The sequence below is a fragment of the Pteropus medius genome, unplaced genomic scaffold (genome assembly GCF_902729225.1).
Source record: "Pteropus medius unplaced genomic scaffold, Ma_sr-lr_union100, whole genome shotgun sequence".
Taxonomy (NCBI): domain Eukaryota; kingdom Metazoa; phylum Chordata; class Mammalia; order Chiroptera; family Pteropodidae; genus Pteropus; species Pteropus medius.
The window spans coordinates 12,726,611-12,744,901 of record NW_024355990.1 but is presented as its reverse complement, the minus strand read 5'-3'; the positions used below and the strand labels follow the sequence as shown (position 1 = coordinate 12,744,901).

Here is an 18,291-nt window from a genome sequence, read left to right as displayed (position 1 = left end):
TGGCCAGAACTGAACGGTGCCCCCCAACCCCCGCCCCCGAGCAGCACTGGGGCGTTAAAATTTCTAAAACGAGTCTCTTTTTCTTTGCAGGAGTGGTCACACGTTACTTGCCTTCTGGTTTTCCCGCCAAGAGGGAAAACTAAATCGACAGCAGACTATTGAACTGGGACATCACATCCTCAAAGCACACATTTTTAAGGTAATTAGAGAAGTTGGAGGCTTTTTTTCTTTCCATCTTCAGCAGGGTTTCCTTAAAACTGGGTTTATGAAGCTACTGTTATTTCAGTGTAATTTTACTTTCTGAAATTATTTTATTGCAAAGTGGGTCCATCTTCTAAAATTTATGGCCTGTTCCTCCACAGGCCTTTGAAAGAAAACCACATTTGTCACCTCCCAGTTTAGCAGACTGCCAGGCTTTCCAGGAAATGTACGTGTGTAATCACTTAGATTAGAAGCATGTATACATGTACCTGTGTATTCCATAGATGACCTCCACTCTCCTGAGGACAGTCATGTTGTAGCAGTTGGTTACAGATTTTCACAATGTCTAAAAAAAAAATCACTGAGAGCAATTTCTTTCAATTTTTTTATAATAGTTTTAGTGAAGATCTTAATGTTTCTGGTGTTTTCAAACTATTTAGAACCAACGATAATCTTTTGAGCTACTTCCCCCATTCTGTCTTCACATTCTAATCCTAGTTTTTCTCCCAGTAGTTTCGAAACTTTTAAGAACTCTATAGCATCAGCCCCCCTCTCTCGACATCTACCAGGCTGGAATGGAGGACCCAGAGGAGGGCACATCATTCAGTTTGTTCGCCTATGCATTTGTTTGTTTATTTGGCGCTTACTGAGGCGTTGTCCTAGGTAGTAGGGGTACAGAAACAAAAAAGATACAGCCCCTAATCTCAAGAAATTTATTGTGTTGAAAGCAGTGTGGGGTAAAGCACAAAGGTCGAAGAAGAAATACATTCTTCTGATTTTTCTAGTCCACAGTTTGCTAGAAGTCTGCTCCTTCTAATCCCTGCAGTGTATTCAGACTGATTTTCCTGCCTCAGGATTGAGAAATGCAGTTATCTTAAATACTTCTCTGAATTGGACTTCCCCTGGAAGATAGTGTTAAAGATAAAACAGTTCTTTTGAGAGAGAAAGATGGCATTCAGGGTAACTCCAAGAGCCTAGCGAATTCTTCCCAGTATATAAGCACACAGCCAGAGAAGCCTGTTCGTCAGACAGACAGAAGCAAAACTCACAGCGACAGGTCCTTTTTTTGACTTATAATTGTCTTACCTAACAAATCACCGTACCAAAGAATGACCTTACCCAGTGACCTGACTCAGTGGGAGCAGAGTGGGACTAACATAAGAAGCAAGGTGTTTCATTCCAGTTTCAAGTGGACCAAAGGGTATCAGCTACTTGTACAAATTCTGAGATCATTGGCCTTCAGTTAGGTAGGAAAGTAACTTAACTTTTGAGCATCGCCACTTTAAACACTTAAGCTTAGCATCACCATCTGCCAAGGATCAGATCCAAAGAAGTCTATGCCTGTCTTTTCTGAAGCATAAAATAATCACCACATTAACAGATAAATGATACGAAGTTTTGTTTGACTCAGTGTGACTTTATCCAATACATGGAGACCTCTGTTTAAACCATACACTCCTGTCATTGACACAGTTTTATGTTGCTACAGACAACATAGTTGCCTGAGATAAGGGTGGCTCCCTGTGTGATTCAGAACATAAATACTTGGGTGTAAGCATATGGTGATGACATGACTGTGAGCTGAAGAGTATTGGCTTGGACCATGGTTTTCCTGATGCCACACTTTTTGGGTCATTTAAATGCAGAGTGCTCCCCGTTGATAGGCTTTAGCTTCTAGCAGACTGCTAGAATTCTCAGTCCCCATCAGCTGAAGGTCATGAAAAGGCAAAGACAGCTCTATTCTTATAATCAGTACCACTTTGAGCTCCTCATCAGAGGTGACACGTAGTCTAATTTCCATTTCTTTCCAATTGATTTTAAATTTCCCTTATTTTATCTTCATTTTTGCAAAGCTGCATACAGTGTCATTAATCGCCTTAAAAATATGACATTAAGGGTCTGTAACATTGGATATCACGTTGGCTACAGAGCACTTTTCATTCTTTTTGTTTTTAAAGCTTTATTGAGGCATAATTTATATACCATAAAATTTACCCATTTTAAGTCCACAAGTCAATGACTTCTAGTATATTTACAGAGTTGTGTAACTATCACCGCTATTGATGTACTTATATTGCCCGAAAAATAAATCTTGTGCCCGTTTGAAGTCACTCCCATGCTTTCCCCAGCTCTGGAAACCACTAATCTACTTTCTGTCTCTACAGATTTTATTTTTCTGGACATTTCATATAAATGGAATCATACAATATGTGGTCTTCCGTGTCTGGCTTCTTTCACTTAGCATAATATTTTAAGAGTTCATCATGTTGTAGCCTGTGTCAGAACTGCATTCCTTGTTACTGCCAAATAATATTCCATTTTGTAGATATGCCACATTTTGTTTATCTGTTCACTAGTTGGGCATTTGGGTTGTTTTCATGTTTTGGCTATTGTGAATAATGCTGCTACGAACATTAGCATAAAGATTTTTCCATTTTTAAATTTTTTTTTGTTAAATAAAATCAACCATTTTTTAAGTGAACAACTCAGTGGCATTTACATTTGCTAAGTAAGGTTTTTATGTGGACATGTCTCAGTTCTCTTGGATAGATAGCTAGGAGTAGGATTGCTAGACATGTAGTAATTTTGTTTAAACACTTGGAAGAACTGCCAATCTGTTTGCCAAAGTGGCTGCACCATTTCACAATCCCACCAGCCATGTATGAGGGTTCCAGTTTTTTCAAACCCTTGCCAGTACTTGTTAGACATTGTCTGTCTTATTTTAGCCATTTTAGTGGATATGAAGTAGTTCCTCATTGTGATTTTAATTTGTATTTCCCTAATGACTAATGATGTTGAGCACTTATAAATCTTTTGTAACTTCAAATTGCCATTTAGATTTTTTTTTTTTTTAATCTGTGAAAAGAAAGCAGGATGTTTGTGAATTGTGGCCAGAGATATTTCAATCTAGTTTGTAATGCAAGGTGTTTCCCTGGGTTGGGTCTACTCACTGGAAGGATTTCAGAGTGCTCTTACCATTAGCTCCCCAAATGCTGCCCTCTAAAATGTTCCTTTGATTGGTCACCCCTATAACATTTCATACCAGAACAAAACTATTGGCCGGGGGGAAAAGCACTGTAAATAGGCATCTGAAGGATAAAGATTCTTTGACATCAGTCAAAAGGCATGGATTCAAGTACAGACTCTACCACTTACCTTACGCAGTCTCTGTTTTCTCATCTGTAAAATGGTAACCATATCTAACTCTCAGGATTGTTATAAGGATCATAGATATAAGATTTATAAGGTACATTATAAAATACAAAGTACTAGATACATATATATCCAATATAGTTTTATGATCAAAATTGCTAGTAAAATCTCTTTCCTGATAATAAGACTTAATAACAAGCATAAATTATAGATGATAATGTCACCCTTTCACTTCAGAGGTTACTTAGCATCCTCTATAGCAGTGATCAGCAAATATGGCTTTGAAGTTCATATAGTCTCTGTTGAAACCACTTAACTCTGCCATTGTAGTTCAAAAGCAGTCAGAGACAACACAGAAACGAATGGGTATGGTTGTAGTATCATAAAACATGATTTATAAAAACTGGTGGAAAACTGGATTTGGTATTGGGCCATAGTTTTTCAACCCCTTCTCTACAATAAAAGGCACCATTCCCTTTGTTTACCAGGATCCTTTCATTATAACCAAGTATGGCCATGTGGATGGTCAGATAAGAAGAGTAATAAGCCATTTAAGACACTTGGATATCTACAAGTGGATCACTGTTAATATATTTATAAATAATTTGTCTTAAACTCATCGATAACCCCCAATGTTAGTTTTTGCCATGATCTTAAGATACCTGAGCCATCACTAAGATCCCTAAGATGAGATTGCTCTTGTTTCTTCATGCTTTCCGTTTTTTTCATGAAGTATTCAAAAATACTGAGCAAACTTACTACTAGCTGGTACACAGTGTTATAAATTTAGATTCTAAAAATATTTAAGGAAGGGACTCCATTACCATTTATCCCTGACAAAAAGTGATTCCTTCTTGCCTGAGCAACAGTTACAGATACTGAAAAAGACACTTTTTCTAGTTATCTGAAACTAAAGTTCTCTTTAAGAATCCAATCGCTGAGAATTTAATTAGGTGATCCTGCCTGGTAATGGATCTACTTGTTACCTTTGTCAAGCTGTGTTTAACAAAACTGAAACTCTTTTCTTCCACACCTCATAGGAGCAAAGGATCAACCCCACCAAGCAGAAGAAATCAGTAGATCAAGTCTGTAGAACAAGTAGAGCTGATACTCAAAATCCTAGAGGCTAGCTCTGTAGTTCAGACCTATTTCCTATATATTTACTCCAACCTCACTAGGACTCTGTGTTACTTTGTGGTCCATTTACTGAACAATTTCATTGAGGTTCATTTACCAAGGTCTGTTCTTACTCGGCTCCTTTTCCCATTTCTTTTTTCTCTTTCTCTTAACCAAGTCAAGTAACCGAACAAACAGCCTGACTTATGCGTCACTGAAAAAATAAAGCCATTGAGTGTGACTTCCTTTAACTGTTCTCTTCTTCTCATCAATAAATTAACTTATAATAGCTTCATCAATTTTTATCATCCTTTTTCTTGTCTCAGGGTAAAAAGAGCTGTTCTTATTTCTCTTTTTAATTTTATTATGAAATATTTTCAACACATAGGAAAGCATAGATAATTGAATAATCAAATACTATTTACCATTTTTAATAGTAGTTAAGATTTTTCCATGTTTGCTTCAAATCTTTATTTTTAAGAAACAAACATAACAAATATAGAAACCCCCTTCGTATCTCCTTCTTACCCCATTTTTCCCCCTTCTCAGAGATAATTTCTACCCTTGAGTTAGCATGTGTTCTCCTCATCGATAATTTGTACTTTTCCAATATAGGTATGTGTTCATAAAAAATATACAAAATTGTTTCATTTTTTTAACTTGGCATAAATAGTATCATACTCTTTATATATTTCTGTGGATATTGGAGATCTATCTATAGATCCAGACCAGTGGTTTCCACCTTTGGTTATATAGCAGTCCTACCTCATCCACAGGGGATACGTTCCAAGACCCCTAGTGGATGCCTGAAACCACAGATAGTACCGAGCCCTTCGACTCATCTGGAAATATGGCAGCAGCTTCTTCATCAGCAGACATAGCCTCTCCAGTAATTTTCATAGATTTTAGTCCAAACCTATTCCTGAATCTGTATGACCATTCCTTACTTGCAGTAGATGGCTTGCTGTCATTCGTTTCAGGGGATCCCTTGCTGAAGTCTTCATAGAGGCTCAGTGCTTTCCACTCACAAATTTAATGCCTTTTCCATCTTAACTGAGCACTCATCACACACTGCAGCCAACTTTTACATTTGGAGGTACAACGGCAAAACTAGCACGATTTCTTCTTCCTTCATCACAATTTCACAGGTAGAAGATTCATCCTCATCATAGGTCTTAGCAACCTCAGCATACAGTTGTTTTTTCCTTGTTAAAGAACTTTCACCTTTTCACCTAAAGGAAGCACTTTATTTCTGAGCCTTACGCATAGAGATCATTCATTATTCATTGTCCTGGAGTAGAACCCAAGCTTTTTTTTTTTTTTTTTAAATTAATTTGTTTTATTTCTTAGAGCAATTTTAGATTTACAGAAGATTGAACAGAAAATACAGATCATTCTCACATACGCACTCCCCTCGCCAGATTTTCCTCTATTATTAATGTCTTGCACTGGTGTGCATCTGTTACAGTTGGTGAACCTATATTGATATATTATTAACTGAGGTCCATAGTTTACATTAGCATTCACTGTTTGTGTTGTACAATCCTATAGACTTTGCTAAATGCGTAATATGATGTATCTGCCATTATAGTATCCAAATATAGTATCCAAATTCCAAAACTATCAAAAATACTCCTAGGTAACTGCAGAATTGACAACACAGCTGGTGGACAGGCATCTCTAAACTGCTCTCCTGGGCTTCATTCTCTCCTGGATCTTGGCCCAGTTATTCTTCTCCAACTTGCTAGCCCTCCATGTCATCAAGGAGGATTTTTTTTTTTTTTTTTTAATTTTGTACAACTTTTCCTAGTTGTCCCTAGCAGGAATGCTTGTCCAAATTACCTATATCCACCATTACCAGAAGTGGAAGTTCACCCAAGTTCCCTTGAGCAAAAATTATAGCTTGGCCTTCTGGGAACATCCAGCTTTTCCCTAAACATCTTAGGCTTTCTCATTTAAAATTTCTTTGGTACCCTAAATGACTGAAACTGTCCTGGGTATTACGCAGGAAGAAAGAGGCAGTTTACATTCAAGGAAACTAAATCCAGACTCGTAGGCCCTGAGCAGAGAAGTGAGTTGCTATATCTTTCAGAGAAGCTACATGGCTGATTTGGACATAAGTAAATTTTCTAGGCAAGAACAACCTCCATTTCAAGGAAAAAGCAGGCAGAGGTAGCTTAAGTTTTCAAAAAGAATCCCTCCCCAGACCTACTTATCAGGTCTCAGACTTCACTGTGAATATCTTCCTGCCCTCGAGATTTCCCACCTTAACTCACTTGACCCAGATATTGACGGAACAATAAGATGATTGCCAGAGTCTTGCTGCAACAACAGAAAAATTTTTAAAAAAACGAATTATTCTAGCTTCCTTTTAGAGAAGCCCAAGTGAAAGGGGCAAACATTAGTTCATGTCATGGGACCTAAGCCAATGATACCAAAGAAAATTTGTTGCTGATGGCAGTCAACCATGTTGTTGTTTTCCTAACATGATCAATGCAGGGTGCATTAGTCAAGGTGAGGAATGCTAGCTAGTATAACAAACATACAAAATAGCAATGACTTAATGAAGGTTGGTTTCTCATTTATATTGCAGTCCAGTACAGATCACTGAGCAGCTTCTTTCATGTAGTAGTGAAATCTCCTAGGGCCTCAGAAACCTCAGTTGGATCCTCTGGCCTACAATCAAAAAGAACAGTAGAAGTGTGGAGAAACACATAGGAGGTTTGGGGCCAAGCCTGGACACGACATATTCTGCCCATATTTAATTAGCCAGCATTCAATCACATGGCCTTCATAACTGTAAAGGAGGCTGGGAAATATAGTTTTCCCAAATGCCCAGGAAGGAGGTGAGATGGAGACCCATGATCACATTGCATTATCTCTGTCACAGTGTGTATTTTACTAACTTCAATTTAAGAGATTGATTCAAGAGAGTAATAGAAAAGTATGAGGAAAAAAGTACATCGAAATATAGCAGAAAAGAGAGGTATTAAGTGGATTTGTTGCCAGAGACTGCTGAGGTAGAGACAATTTAACTTAGCTTGTTCCTACAGAAGCAGTCTTTGTCCTCATCAGTGGATTGGCTTTGCTGGGCACAAATATTTTTAGAGCAAGATTCTACTCTCATTTGTTAGTGTCACAAAGCTAGAGGGCACTAACTTACTTCCGATGGTACTTTTTAGCTGGGCTAAGAATTTAATTGTCTCTATATTTCTTTTTCAGGGTTTGAGTAAAAAAGTTGGCGTCTCCTCCTCCATCCTCCAAGGTCTCTGGATCTCCTATAGCACAGAAGGTCTTTCCATGGCTTTGGCATCTCTACGAAATCTCTACACTCCAAATATAAAGGTAAATGCATATAAATTACAGTTAAAGAATTAGCTGAAAAAAATAAAATTAGGACATTTAAGTGGCTATTTAATCTGTCTTTGACTTGCCTTAGACTGTCTCCAATTAGCCTTTTATTGATAATTTAATATATTTGAAATTGTTACATTTTTATTCTGTGAATTGAAGACCAGGCCTCTTGACCTTCTATAAATGGCCTCTGGTTGACAAGATCAGGTCCTGCTGCTTCTAGGGAGTCGGTCGGTCTCGAAGAGCCTTCATTTGAGTTGGAGCTTTTCCACCCAACAGTTGCTTAGTGGGGACCGTCCAGCACTGCAGGATGAGTGGCGTTTGCTCTGGTTACTGAGCGGTTTACGTAAGGAGACATTTTACATCCCTTTCCAAAGGCAAAGTATGGAAAAAGGAACAAAAGATGATTAGAAAACAAAGTAGTTATTAAATGCTACTAGGCACTATTGCGGGGTCCCAAATGACTCAATAAAAGATGACTAAAAAGATGTGACTGATATTTGTCTGCATATTATCTTTATTTACCTACTTATTTCTAGGTCAGCCGACTGCTGATTTTGGGAGGTGCCAACATTAATTACCGGACAGAGGTTTTAAACAATGCTCCAATTCTGTGCGTCCAGTCTCATCTCGGCTACACAGAAATGGTGGCCCTGCTGCTGGAGTTTGGGGCCAATGTGGACGCCTCTTCTGAAAGCGGCCTGACGCCCCTGGGCTATGCCGCCGCGGCGGGCTTCCTGAGCATCGTGGTGCTGCTGTGCAAGAAACGGGCCCAGGTACTGGCCACCTGGCTCTGCTGCTTTTCCTTTCTTCCTGCTGTCATCTCCCTTCTCTCGTGTCATCTCGTGGGTCTAGGTAGAGCACATCAAACCCTATTAGGGAGCAGATCAAAGGGAGGGCTGGCTCTGCATACATCTCAACTTTTGCACGCAAGTTCCTCTCTGCATCGTAAAACCTGTGAGAACACATTATCAGCAGCCACAAACAGCCCGACTTAACAACCAAGAAATCCTCTCCTGAGTGCAGGGTGAGGAAAGGGAAGTGGAGAAGCAGGGAGACGGCAGTGGGAAGTCTGCACTGGTGGTGCCTGCAGACTCTAAGCCTTTCATGTGTGCGGAAGACAAGTCAGCCGTGGAGATAAGAACAGAGACCAGACTCCCTCATTCTGTCCTTGGAGATCACCCCCATAGGGCAGCGGGAGAAGGCGATTCTCTCTGCTTTTTCTCAAACTGACCAGAGGCACTCAGAAGTGTTTCTGTTAGTATATTTTAATTCTCTGAAAATGCTTCTTAAAAAAATGTGTTTGCCTTATGGTATCTCAACAGCCACTGATGCAAAGGAACTCAATTTCAAAATGTTGGTGGGAAGAAAAGTGCTGGTCTCAAAAATGGAGGCCTCTGGGGAAAATCGTAGCCTCGTGGTATTTTGTTTCAGTCCTGAAAATAGACTGAGGATTTTGGTGTTTTTGCAGAGAAATGTAGGTAATATGTAGGACCTCATGCTGAAGTGTCCAATATTCTTACCAGAGAAGAGAGTGGGACCTCAGACTCCTTTGGGAACTGGGACCTAGGGCTCTCTGAGAAATCCCAGAGCCTTAGATGTTTACCGTGACCCAGGGATGGCCCACCTAAATCATCCTGTTCATGGGAATGAACATCTCTAGAAACAGAATAACTGGGCCTCATTATTATTGCTCTAAATTCATATTCTAGTCTCAGCTGGGTCTTTTCTGCTGCTCAGCTGTCATTTTATTCATCTCTCGTTTTCCCCAGAGCAGATGTGTAAATCATTTGTATTCTTCTCAAGACCCTATCAAACTTCTTTTGCCCTCCCACATGACCAAGATTGAGTTCACCTCAATGCGCCTGTCTCAGAACTCTAATCCTTACCGACACGCGCCTTCACTTCCGCCTCAGAGACGGAAGAGTTTACCTTTTTTTCCAAAGCAATTGCCTCCACCTATCTTTTTTATCTCAGTGTTTCTTATTCTCTCATTTTATTTCATTCTTTTTCTAAATTCACACTACCTTGTTCCCCAGTTTTTACAAACCTAATGTCTCCTCTTATTCCAAAAAGAAATTTTCCACTCTCTTACTAAGCAGAAGCTACCATCCCATCTCTTCCCTTCCATGTCCACCAAACCCGTCCTAGGAGTCATCTCCACTTGCTACCTCTGCCTCCTTGCTACTCTTAACCACTTAAAATTATCCACTTTGGAATCAAACACAACTTGGTCAAAGCCTACATTCACACTTACTTTCTCTTGGACAAATCATTTAACCTATCTCAATCTCATTTTTTTCATCAAGTAAAAGGATTCGTAGGGTCAATTTGAGAATTTAAAATGATAAAGCCTTTTTGTTTATTTATTTATTATTTTTTATTATTATTTATGCCTGCAGCACTTGGTCTTCCTAGGTGGTCTCGCATCCAAGTACTCACCAGGCCCGACTCTGCTTAGCATCTGAGATCAGACATCGGGCTTGTTCAGGGAGGCACGGCTGTAGACCATGGCCTGTGGCTCCACTGGAGAGCGAACCTAGGACCTTCTGCGTGTAAAGCAGACGTGCTAACTGCTACAATGTGGAACCACGTCCTAAAGCCTTTTTAAAAAGAGATGAAATTTCTAATCTCATGTAGTGCCTAGTAAATAATAGCCTTTAAAAAAGAAAACACCAACCTCTTGGCATTCAAATGAAGCTCCTCTCTCAAAAGTCACTACCAACTGCCAATCACCAAATAAAGTAAAATTTTCTCATCTCTCACCCCTCTAAACCTCTCTATAGTATTGGCGGTATTGACTGCACTTCTCAAAGTAATACTGTCCTGGTCTTCCTCTTGCCTCTCTTCCTTCTCTTAACTTCACTGAGATTTTGTCCTCTGGTCTTCTCCACCTTTATCCCCTCACCCATGACTTCAGCATGAAAATGCTGAAGAATGCTGGCCAGTTATTTTGTAGAATGTTCTTGAATTTCAGTTTGTCTGGTATGTTCTCATCATGAGATTGAGTTTATCTGTTTTTGTAAAGAATACCACAGGAGGGATGCCGTGTCCTTACTAACTCAGCACAGCACTTCCGGACGGTATGAGAGGGTGTTAACTTCCGTCACAGGTTAAGGTAGTGTCTTCCGGGTTTCTCAAATCGAAAGTTACTGTTTTCCCTTTTTAATTGGGAATTATCTTTTAGGGAGATGCCTTTGTGACTAGGCAGATACCTTGTTTCTCATGCTTTTTGTCCACTAGTTTTAGGATCCATCAGTGATTCTTGCTGCAATAATTATTGCTCTGGTGTTTACCTAATGGTGATTTTCTATTTCTTTCATTTCTTCAACATTTATTAATTGGAATTCTGCTGTAAAGAAGAGCTGTTTCTTCTCCCCCAAGTATTTATTTTATTTATTCAGTTATTTATTTATCATACTATGGATTCCTGGATATTGATTTTATACTGTGATCTATAACCCACTGCCATTATTATTTATTTTGTTGCTCCGATTGCCCAGATTTGACCATTGGCATCTCCTTCAAGTTGGTTTCTTTGTCTTTTCAAATCCCCCCGCCCCATTATTTTATGAGCACCGCCATACTTCCTGGCACCACGAGATGTTCCAAACTCATCTTTTACTATTACTGCCCTGGCCATGAAATCAACCATTTCTTCAAGAAACCAATGCTTCTTTTATTCATCCCCTTAGTTTTTGAAAATACAGTTCTGAGCATGAAAATTCTCAGTGATTCTCTATTACAGTGATTAAAATTCAGAGCACTTAGACTGCATTCAAAAATATCCATGCTCTGGTCCCGAAAGACCATCTCAACTTTGTAGTTTAAACTTCCCCTTCATGTACCCTACCCTTGCAAAAACTAGAATTACTCGTTTCTTATCTCAGCAAATTGAGATAAACCTTTTCTTAGTCCATTGGGGCTGCTATAACAAAATACCATAGACTGAGAGGCTTATGAACAACATTTATTTTTCACAGTTCTAGAGGGTAAGTCCCAAGATCATGGTGCCAGCAGATTTGGTGTCTGGTGAGAGCTTCCTGGTTCACAGATGGTGCCCTCTCTTTGTGTCCTCACATGGTGGAAGAGGACAGGCAAGCTCTCTGTGTCCTATATAAGGACACTAATCTCATTCATGAGGGCTCTACCCTCATTACCTACATCCTAACGACATAACCTTGGGAGTTAGAATTCCAACATATAATTTTGGGAGCACACAAACATTCAGACATAGCACCTTTCCCTCTGAACTCATTCCTAATTCCAGCTGAGAATTCTCTGAAATTGTATTGCACTCTTACTTTCCGTATGGCATTTATTACATACTCCTTTGTTGGACAGGCTTTTGTCATACTCTTCACACGTCCCCTACCTTGTCCCAAAGTCCTTGAGCACAGAATCTATATTTTACCATCTCATTCACCTTTTTATCCTATGTGGTACCTTGCACATAGTAGGCATTCAGTACACATTTGTTAAATAGGTGGCTGAGTAGACCTGAAGCTAGGGAGATCAGATGGAGAACTTCTGTCTCAAGTGCTCTACCTACCATTGGCAGAAAAGGCTCCTCATCTGTTGGGACTCGTGGCCTCGAGATTGAGTATAACCAGGCTCTTCTTTCAGCCTAAACTTGTAACCAGCACTGCAGTTGTAAAAACTGCTGTTGGAACTCAGTCTAGCATTAAGCTCCAAGCACCTCTAGCCATTTTGGCCAGATCTTTGAGATTCCACCCTCCCATTGGAAAAGAGAAGCGGCCTTCGCCAAAGCTTGGGGGTCAAATGTGTGATTCATGATATGAGATATTTTGCTTCTTTGGAAGACTAAAAAATTTGAGCTTCAAAATGTTTTTCTTTCCTTTCATGATTTCAAAGACAGTTTTTTGTACCAAGAGAGCTACAAGTCTTTCAAATTTTTGTCAGAAAAGAACTATTTAAGAACAAAGGAGATTGTACCTCAGGAAAACAAAGCCGGAGCTGGGAGTTTTGCTTTTTGGGTTTTTTTGATGTGAAAACAAAAGTCTGACCTTATGAAATGAGGTTCTCCCCCGGGGGCGTCTGCCAGACCTGTAGCCAGTGGAGCTGTAGCCTGAGCAGGAGCGTGTCCTCTGAAGCGTCTCAGAGATTGGTCCAGGGGATGGAGAAGGAAGGACCTTGGTAGTCTAGACATGTGCAGTGGCCTCATATGACGGGGTTGGGAGTACAGCCACAGGCCTTCATTCACACAGGCTTCTCTGTCCCTTAGGTGGATCACTTGGATAAGAATGGGCAGTGTGCTTTGGTCCATGCTGCACTCCGAGGTCATCTGGAGGTTGTCAAGTTTTTGATTCAGTGTGACTGGACAATGGCTGGCCAGCAGCAAGGGGTGTTTAAGAAGAGCCACGCCATCCAGCAGGCCCTCATTGCTGCAGCCAGCATGGGTTACACTGAGGTAAGAAAGCAGATGATAAGGTTTTGTTTTGTTTTTTTCAAGCTATAGATTGAAAGACCTAAGAGACTGGGAGAAAAGGGTTGCATTATTACAAAATTGCCAGCCTAATTAACGTGAATTAGTTTTTTGGTCACGACTCTGAGGAATAGGGACATTAGACTCTATGAAGCACTTAATACTCAAATGTCATGATACTTAGAATGATGGGCACAGAATGTGAGAGTTGGAAAGGACCTTGGGACTTATCTAACCCAATTCCTCTCTGTCTTTCCAACCCTATTTAACAGACAATGACACTAGGCTCAGAAGGATTATTTCTTGACCTTTGTTCCCATGGGTGGACAGGGTGTCATGGGAACAGCACAACATCTGGAATCTCAGAGGGACCAGGTTTGAGTCCCATCTTTTCTACTCATTAGCTCTGGACCTCAGGCAATTTACCTTATCTCTTTAGAACCTTAGTTTTCCATCAGTGAAGTAAGTCCGATCAATTGTTTTTTATAAGGCTATTATGAAAGGTGCTTTGTATACTGTTAAACACTATACAAATGTTATTTTTGCTAACTTACTAATGATAGTAATATAGTGGCAAAATACATGGAATTGGTAATGTGCTAGGAAATGTTTGACAACTAGCTTTGGGGAGGGGAGTATAGCGGATCAGGAGAGAGGGAGGGAGGGAGGAAGGGTACGTACATACAGTCATGCACCTCATATCAATATGTCGTTCAGTGGTGGACTGCATATATGAGGGTGGTCCCATACGATCATAATGGAGCTCAATAATTCCTGTTTCTTAGTGATGTCACAACCATTGTAAAGTCACAGTGCAGTGTATTACTTGTGTTTGTGGTGATGCTGGTGTAAACAAATCTACTACACTGCCAGTCGTATAAAAGTACAGCACATACAATTATGTACAGTACATAATACTTGACAATGTATACTTTTATTTTTTAATTAAAAAATATACTTTTTATCATTATTTTGGAATGAACTTTTTACATATAAAATTAAAAGTTTGGTGTAAAACAGTGCACATGTTAACGCCAGCAGTATCCTCATACATCTTGTGTTTACTATGTTACCACTTCTTTGATTCAACCAATGGATCAAGCACATTTTCTCTTAACACCTGATTTACTCTCACGGTGTTTTGTTCATTGTGGCCGTAAGCATTCAAAATCCATTGCTAATGTTGCTAATTAGAGGCCACATCAAGTGATTGACTTGGAAACAAAATTAAGAGTGATTAGGGACTACAAAGGTAGAAAATCAGTGATGGTTATTGCTCACCAGTCAGGCGTGTCCCATTTCACGATAGCTGCAATCTTGAAGAACAAGAACAAAGTGAGTAAAGTTGTTAAACGATCTGCTTCATTGAAAGCAATGGAACTAAAAAAAAATTCAAGAAAGGCCTTTATTAGACGTGGAGAAATTTCTAATGGTCTGGACTAAAGACCAGACACCGAAGCGTAGCCCTCGCAGCACCCCAGCGATCATGGCCAAAGCACAAGGCTTGTTTTTGATGTCGAAAGAAAAGTCCAGACCCAACTATGATGTTGAATTTACAGCTAGCTCTGGGTAGTTTAAATGATTCAGGAATTGTTATTCATCACATAATGTGAAAGTGAGTAGCGAGTCTGCGAGTGCTGATGTGAAGGCAGCTGAAGAATTTTTAGAAACGCTCGATAAGCTGATCGTGGAGGAAAATTATTTGCCAGAGCAGATATTCACTATGGATACAACCTCCCTGTTCCGGAAACGATGCCTTTCCATTTCATACCTAAGGACTTTCAAACATAAGGAGGCCAAGTCAGTGCCAGGTTTCAAGGCTCTTAGGACAGATAACAGTCTTGCTTAGGGACAATGTTGCAGGCTACAAATTGAAACCTTTTGTGGTCTGGCACAGTGAGAACACCAGGCCCTTCAAGCATATCAGTAAGCACACACTGCAGGTATACTGTAGGAGCAATAAAAAGTCATGGATGACCCAGCTCCTCTTCTAAGATGCCCTCCTGAGTTGCTCTGTCAGCAAAATGAAAAAGTACTGTTTGGAGAATACCATATCTTTCAAGATTTTGCTTTTTGTGGATAGTGCTCCTGGATGCCCTCTTTTTATCAGTGACCTTCATTCTGATATCAAAGTGATGTTTCTCCGTCCAAATACCACCTCTCTGATCCACCCAGTGGATCCAAGTTTCATAGTGGCTTTTAAGGCCCACAGCTAGAGAAGGACCTTTGCCCAGGCTATTGCTGCAACTGAGGAAGACACCGATGCAATTCTGGACGCATTACAACATCTATGACTGCATTAAGAACTTTGCTTTGGCTTGGGGTGAAGTCACCAAGGCGTATATGAATGGCATCTGGAAGAAGACACTCGAGATTCATCCATGACTTCAAAGCATTTACCAAGAACAAGGAGGTTTCAAAAATCAACAACACTGTGGTCGAGGTGGCAAACGCTTTAACCTAGGTGTGGATGAGGACAACACTAAGGATCTGCTAGAGGTGGTTCCTGAGGAATTCATTGGCCGATGAGGAGTTGTTAGAACTGGAACAGGAACGCATAGCCGAAGGAGAGGTGGAGAAAGGAAACTGCAGAAGGAAAAGAACGCTTACGAAAATTCACAGTGAAGGGTCAGCAGAAGCTTTTGCAGACTTCAGCAAGCTCCTTAAAAAGTTTGAAAACATGGACTGCAGCACCAAAAAGTTTTCATTAAGAGAGGAATGTTCATGGTACATTATCTGCTTATGAGCAAATCTGTGATTCAAAAAAAAAACCAAACCCCCATGGACATATTTCTGAAAAGAGTGACACTTCCTCAAGAAGAGCTTCATGCGGGTCCTTCAGGAAGAATTCCAGAAGAAGGCATTGTTACCGCAGGAGGCGACAGCTCCATGGGTGTTACTGTCTCTGAAGACCTTCCCTTGGGACAGAATGTGGAAGACAGTGATATTGACCATCCTGATCTTGTGTAGGCTTAGGCTAATGTGTGTGTTTGTGTCTTAGTTTTTAATAAAAAGGTTTAAAAAATAAAAATAAATTAATTTTAAAAGTAGAAAAAAATTATAGGATAAGGATATAAAGAAATTATTTTGTACAGCTGTACAATGTGTTTGTGTTTTAAGCTAAATATGATTACAAACATCAAAATTTTTAAAAATTTCTAAAATAAAGTTACAGTAAGCTGAAGTTAATATTACTGAAAAATTTTTAATTTAGCCTTTATTCAGCATTTATGAAGTCTGCAGTGATGTGCAGTGATGTCCTAGGCCCTCACATTCACTCACCACTCACTCACTGACTCACCCAGAGCGACTTCCAGTCCTGCAAGCTCCATTCACGGTTCTATTGATTTTTATCTTTCGGACTGTGTTTTTACTGTACTTTTTCTGTGTTTAGATAACATTTAGATACACAGATACTTGTATTATAATTGCCTATAGTATTCAGTACAATAACATTTTGTGCAGATTTGTAGCCTAAAAGCAATAGGCTGTACCACATAGCCTAGGTGTGGAAGTGATTAACCATCCAGGTTTGTGTGCGCACCCTCTGCGATGTTCCCGCAAAGGTAAAATCACCTGATGACAGCTCCAGCCTGATGACATTCCTCAGAACGTATCTCCGTCGTTAAGCAATGCATGACTCTACTTAAGTTTATAATAAATTTTACTGATATGAAGAACATGTAGCACACGGTTTCAGATAATAGTGGAATATGCAGTACTCTTAATTGAATGATTCTGTTGATTTTGCTAAATTTGTATCCATAGCCAACTTATGGTTGCTATGGATACTCAGCCATGATTTGATAAATGGAGTCGTACCACATTTACTAACTCTTTTCCTGATAATTTTATTGTCATTTAATCTGGTATGTGATCTACTGTTAAACTACTTCTCACCCTTATACAAATTATAATAATTAAACTAGAACCTCTTTCAGCTTTAGCACTACACCAGATCCTGAATTTGTAATGTTTGCCAGTTTTCAGGGTGTAAATACTCCCACCATGGCTGATTTCAAGCTACCAGTGTGACACCTCTGAACACACAGTTGCAAAGAGATGCACAGTATTACACCATTCTATAATATTTCCATCATACAGACACAATAAATATAAATAATTTCAAGAGCATAGATAATAGTTAAATGTAGTTAAGTAATTAGGAAGTTATGAGATTTTCTTTTTTAATTTAAGTATAATTTAATTGTAATTTAATTTTTAATAAACATCTTTGTTTAACAACTGGCTTGCAAAATTCCTGAAAATTTAATCATCAGCTTTTATGGACCAGTCAAGTTGACTCACCACTGCATGAGATGATTCAGTGACACAGCTATCCTGTCAGCCGAACTGATGTCACCAAGGCAATATTGAGTAAAATTAGAATTTTTATTATCTATGGGAGATTTTTTTAACTCTCTCCATAGTCAAATTCCTGGAAACGGAGCTGTCACTTTCCTTTGTTCTTAGTAGCCATTCTCCCTTTACTGTCCTCAGAACAGTCCTTGTCCTTCTGAGAGGGAAAAAGATCATCGCTCTGCTCTGAAGAAATACAGGCCCTAAGTCTTCTCCATATTTATTTTCTGGTTTTTTGTTTATTGATTTTTTTGTTTGTTTATTGGTATCTTATGGGGAGGATGAGGAGTTGCTTCTTTAACTTAAATATGAGGAATATGTAATTTTTTTAAATCACATGCTATGTAAGTGAATTATGTCCAAGAGAAACATGTAAACTGTACCTGAACAAATGCTCGTCATGACAGCTTTGGGTTTCCTTGCTAGGTCAGGCAGTTCGGCCTCCTTTTGTGTGCGAGGGATCATCCAGTTATCTTCCAGACCTCACAGGCTCGTGTCAATAGCATAGTTTTCCACCCAAAGTTTGAGCTGACACAACTTCTTGTTTCAGATTGTCTCCTACCTACTTGATCTTCCAGAAAAAGATGAAGAGGAAGTGGAGCGAGCCCAGATCAACAGTTTTGACAGTCTCTGGGGAGAGACAGGTACCTGTCATGGACATC

At 39.5% G+C, this 18,291-nt stretch overlaps 1 protein-coding gene across 6 annotated transcripts in view; it reads left to right on the top strand.

The window, feature by feature from the left end:
• TANC2 (tetratricopeptide repeat, ankyrin repeat and coiled-coil containing 2) overlaps positions 1 to 18,291 on the top strand; it is a 296,707-nt gene that overhangs the window by 251,692 nt on the left and 26,724 nt on the right. For all 6 annotated transcript variants that reach the window (XM_039859913.1, XM_039859912.1, XM_039859911.1 and 3 more), the window contains 5 exons: positions 91 to 199; positions 7,693 to 7,815; positions 8,364 to 8,600; positions 13,070 to 13,255; positions 18,180 to 18,273. In XM_039859913.1, the coding sequence (XP_039715847.1) occupies positions 91 to 199; positions 7,693 to 7,815; positions 8,364 to 8,600; positions 13,070 to 13,255; positions 18,180 to 18,273 (749 nt within the window). The remainder of the gene's footprint in view (positions 1 to 90; positions 200 to 7,692; positions 7,816 to 8,363; positions 8,601 to 13,069; positions 13,256 to 18,179; positions 18,274 to 18,291) is intronic.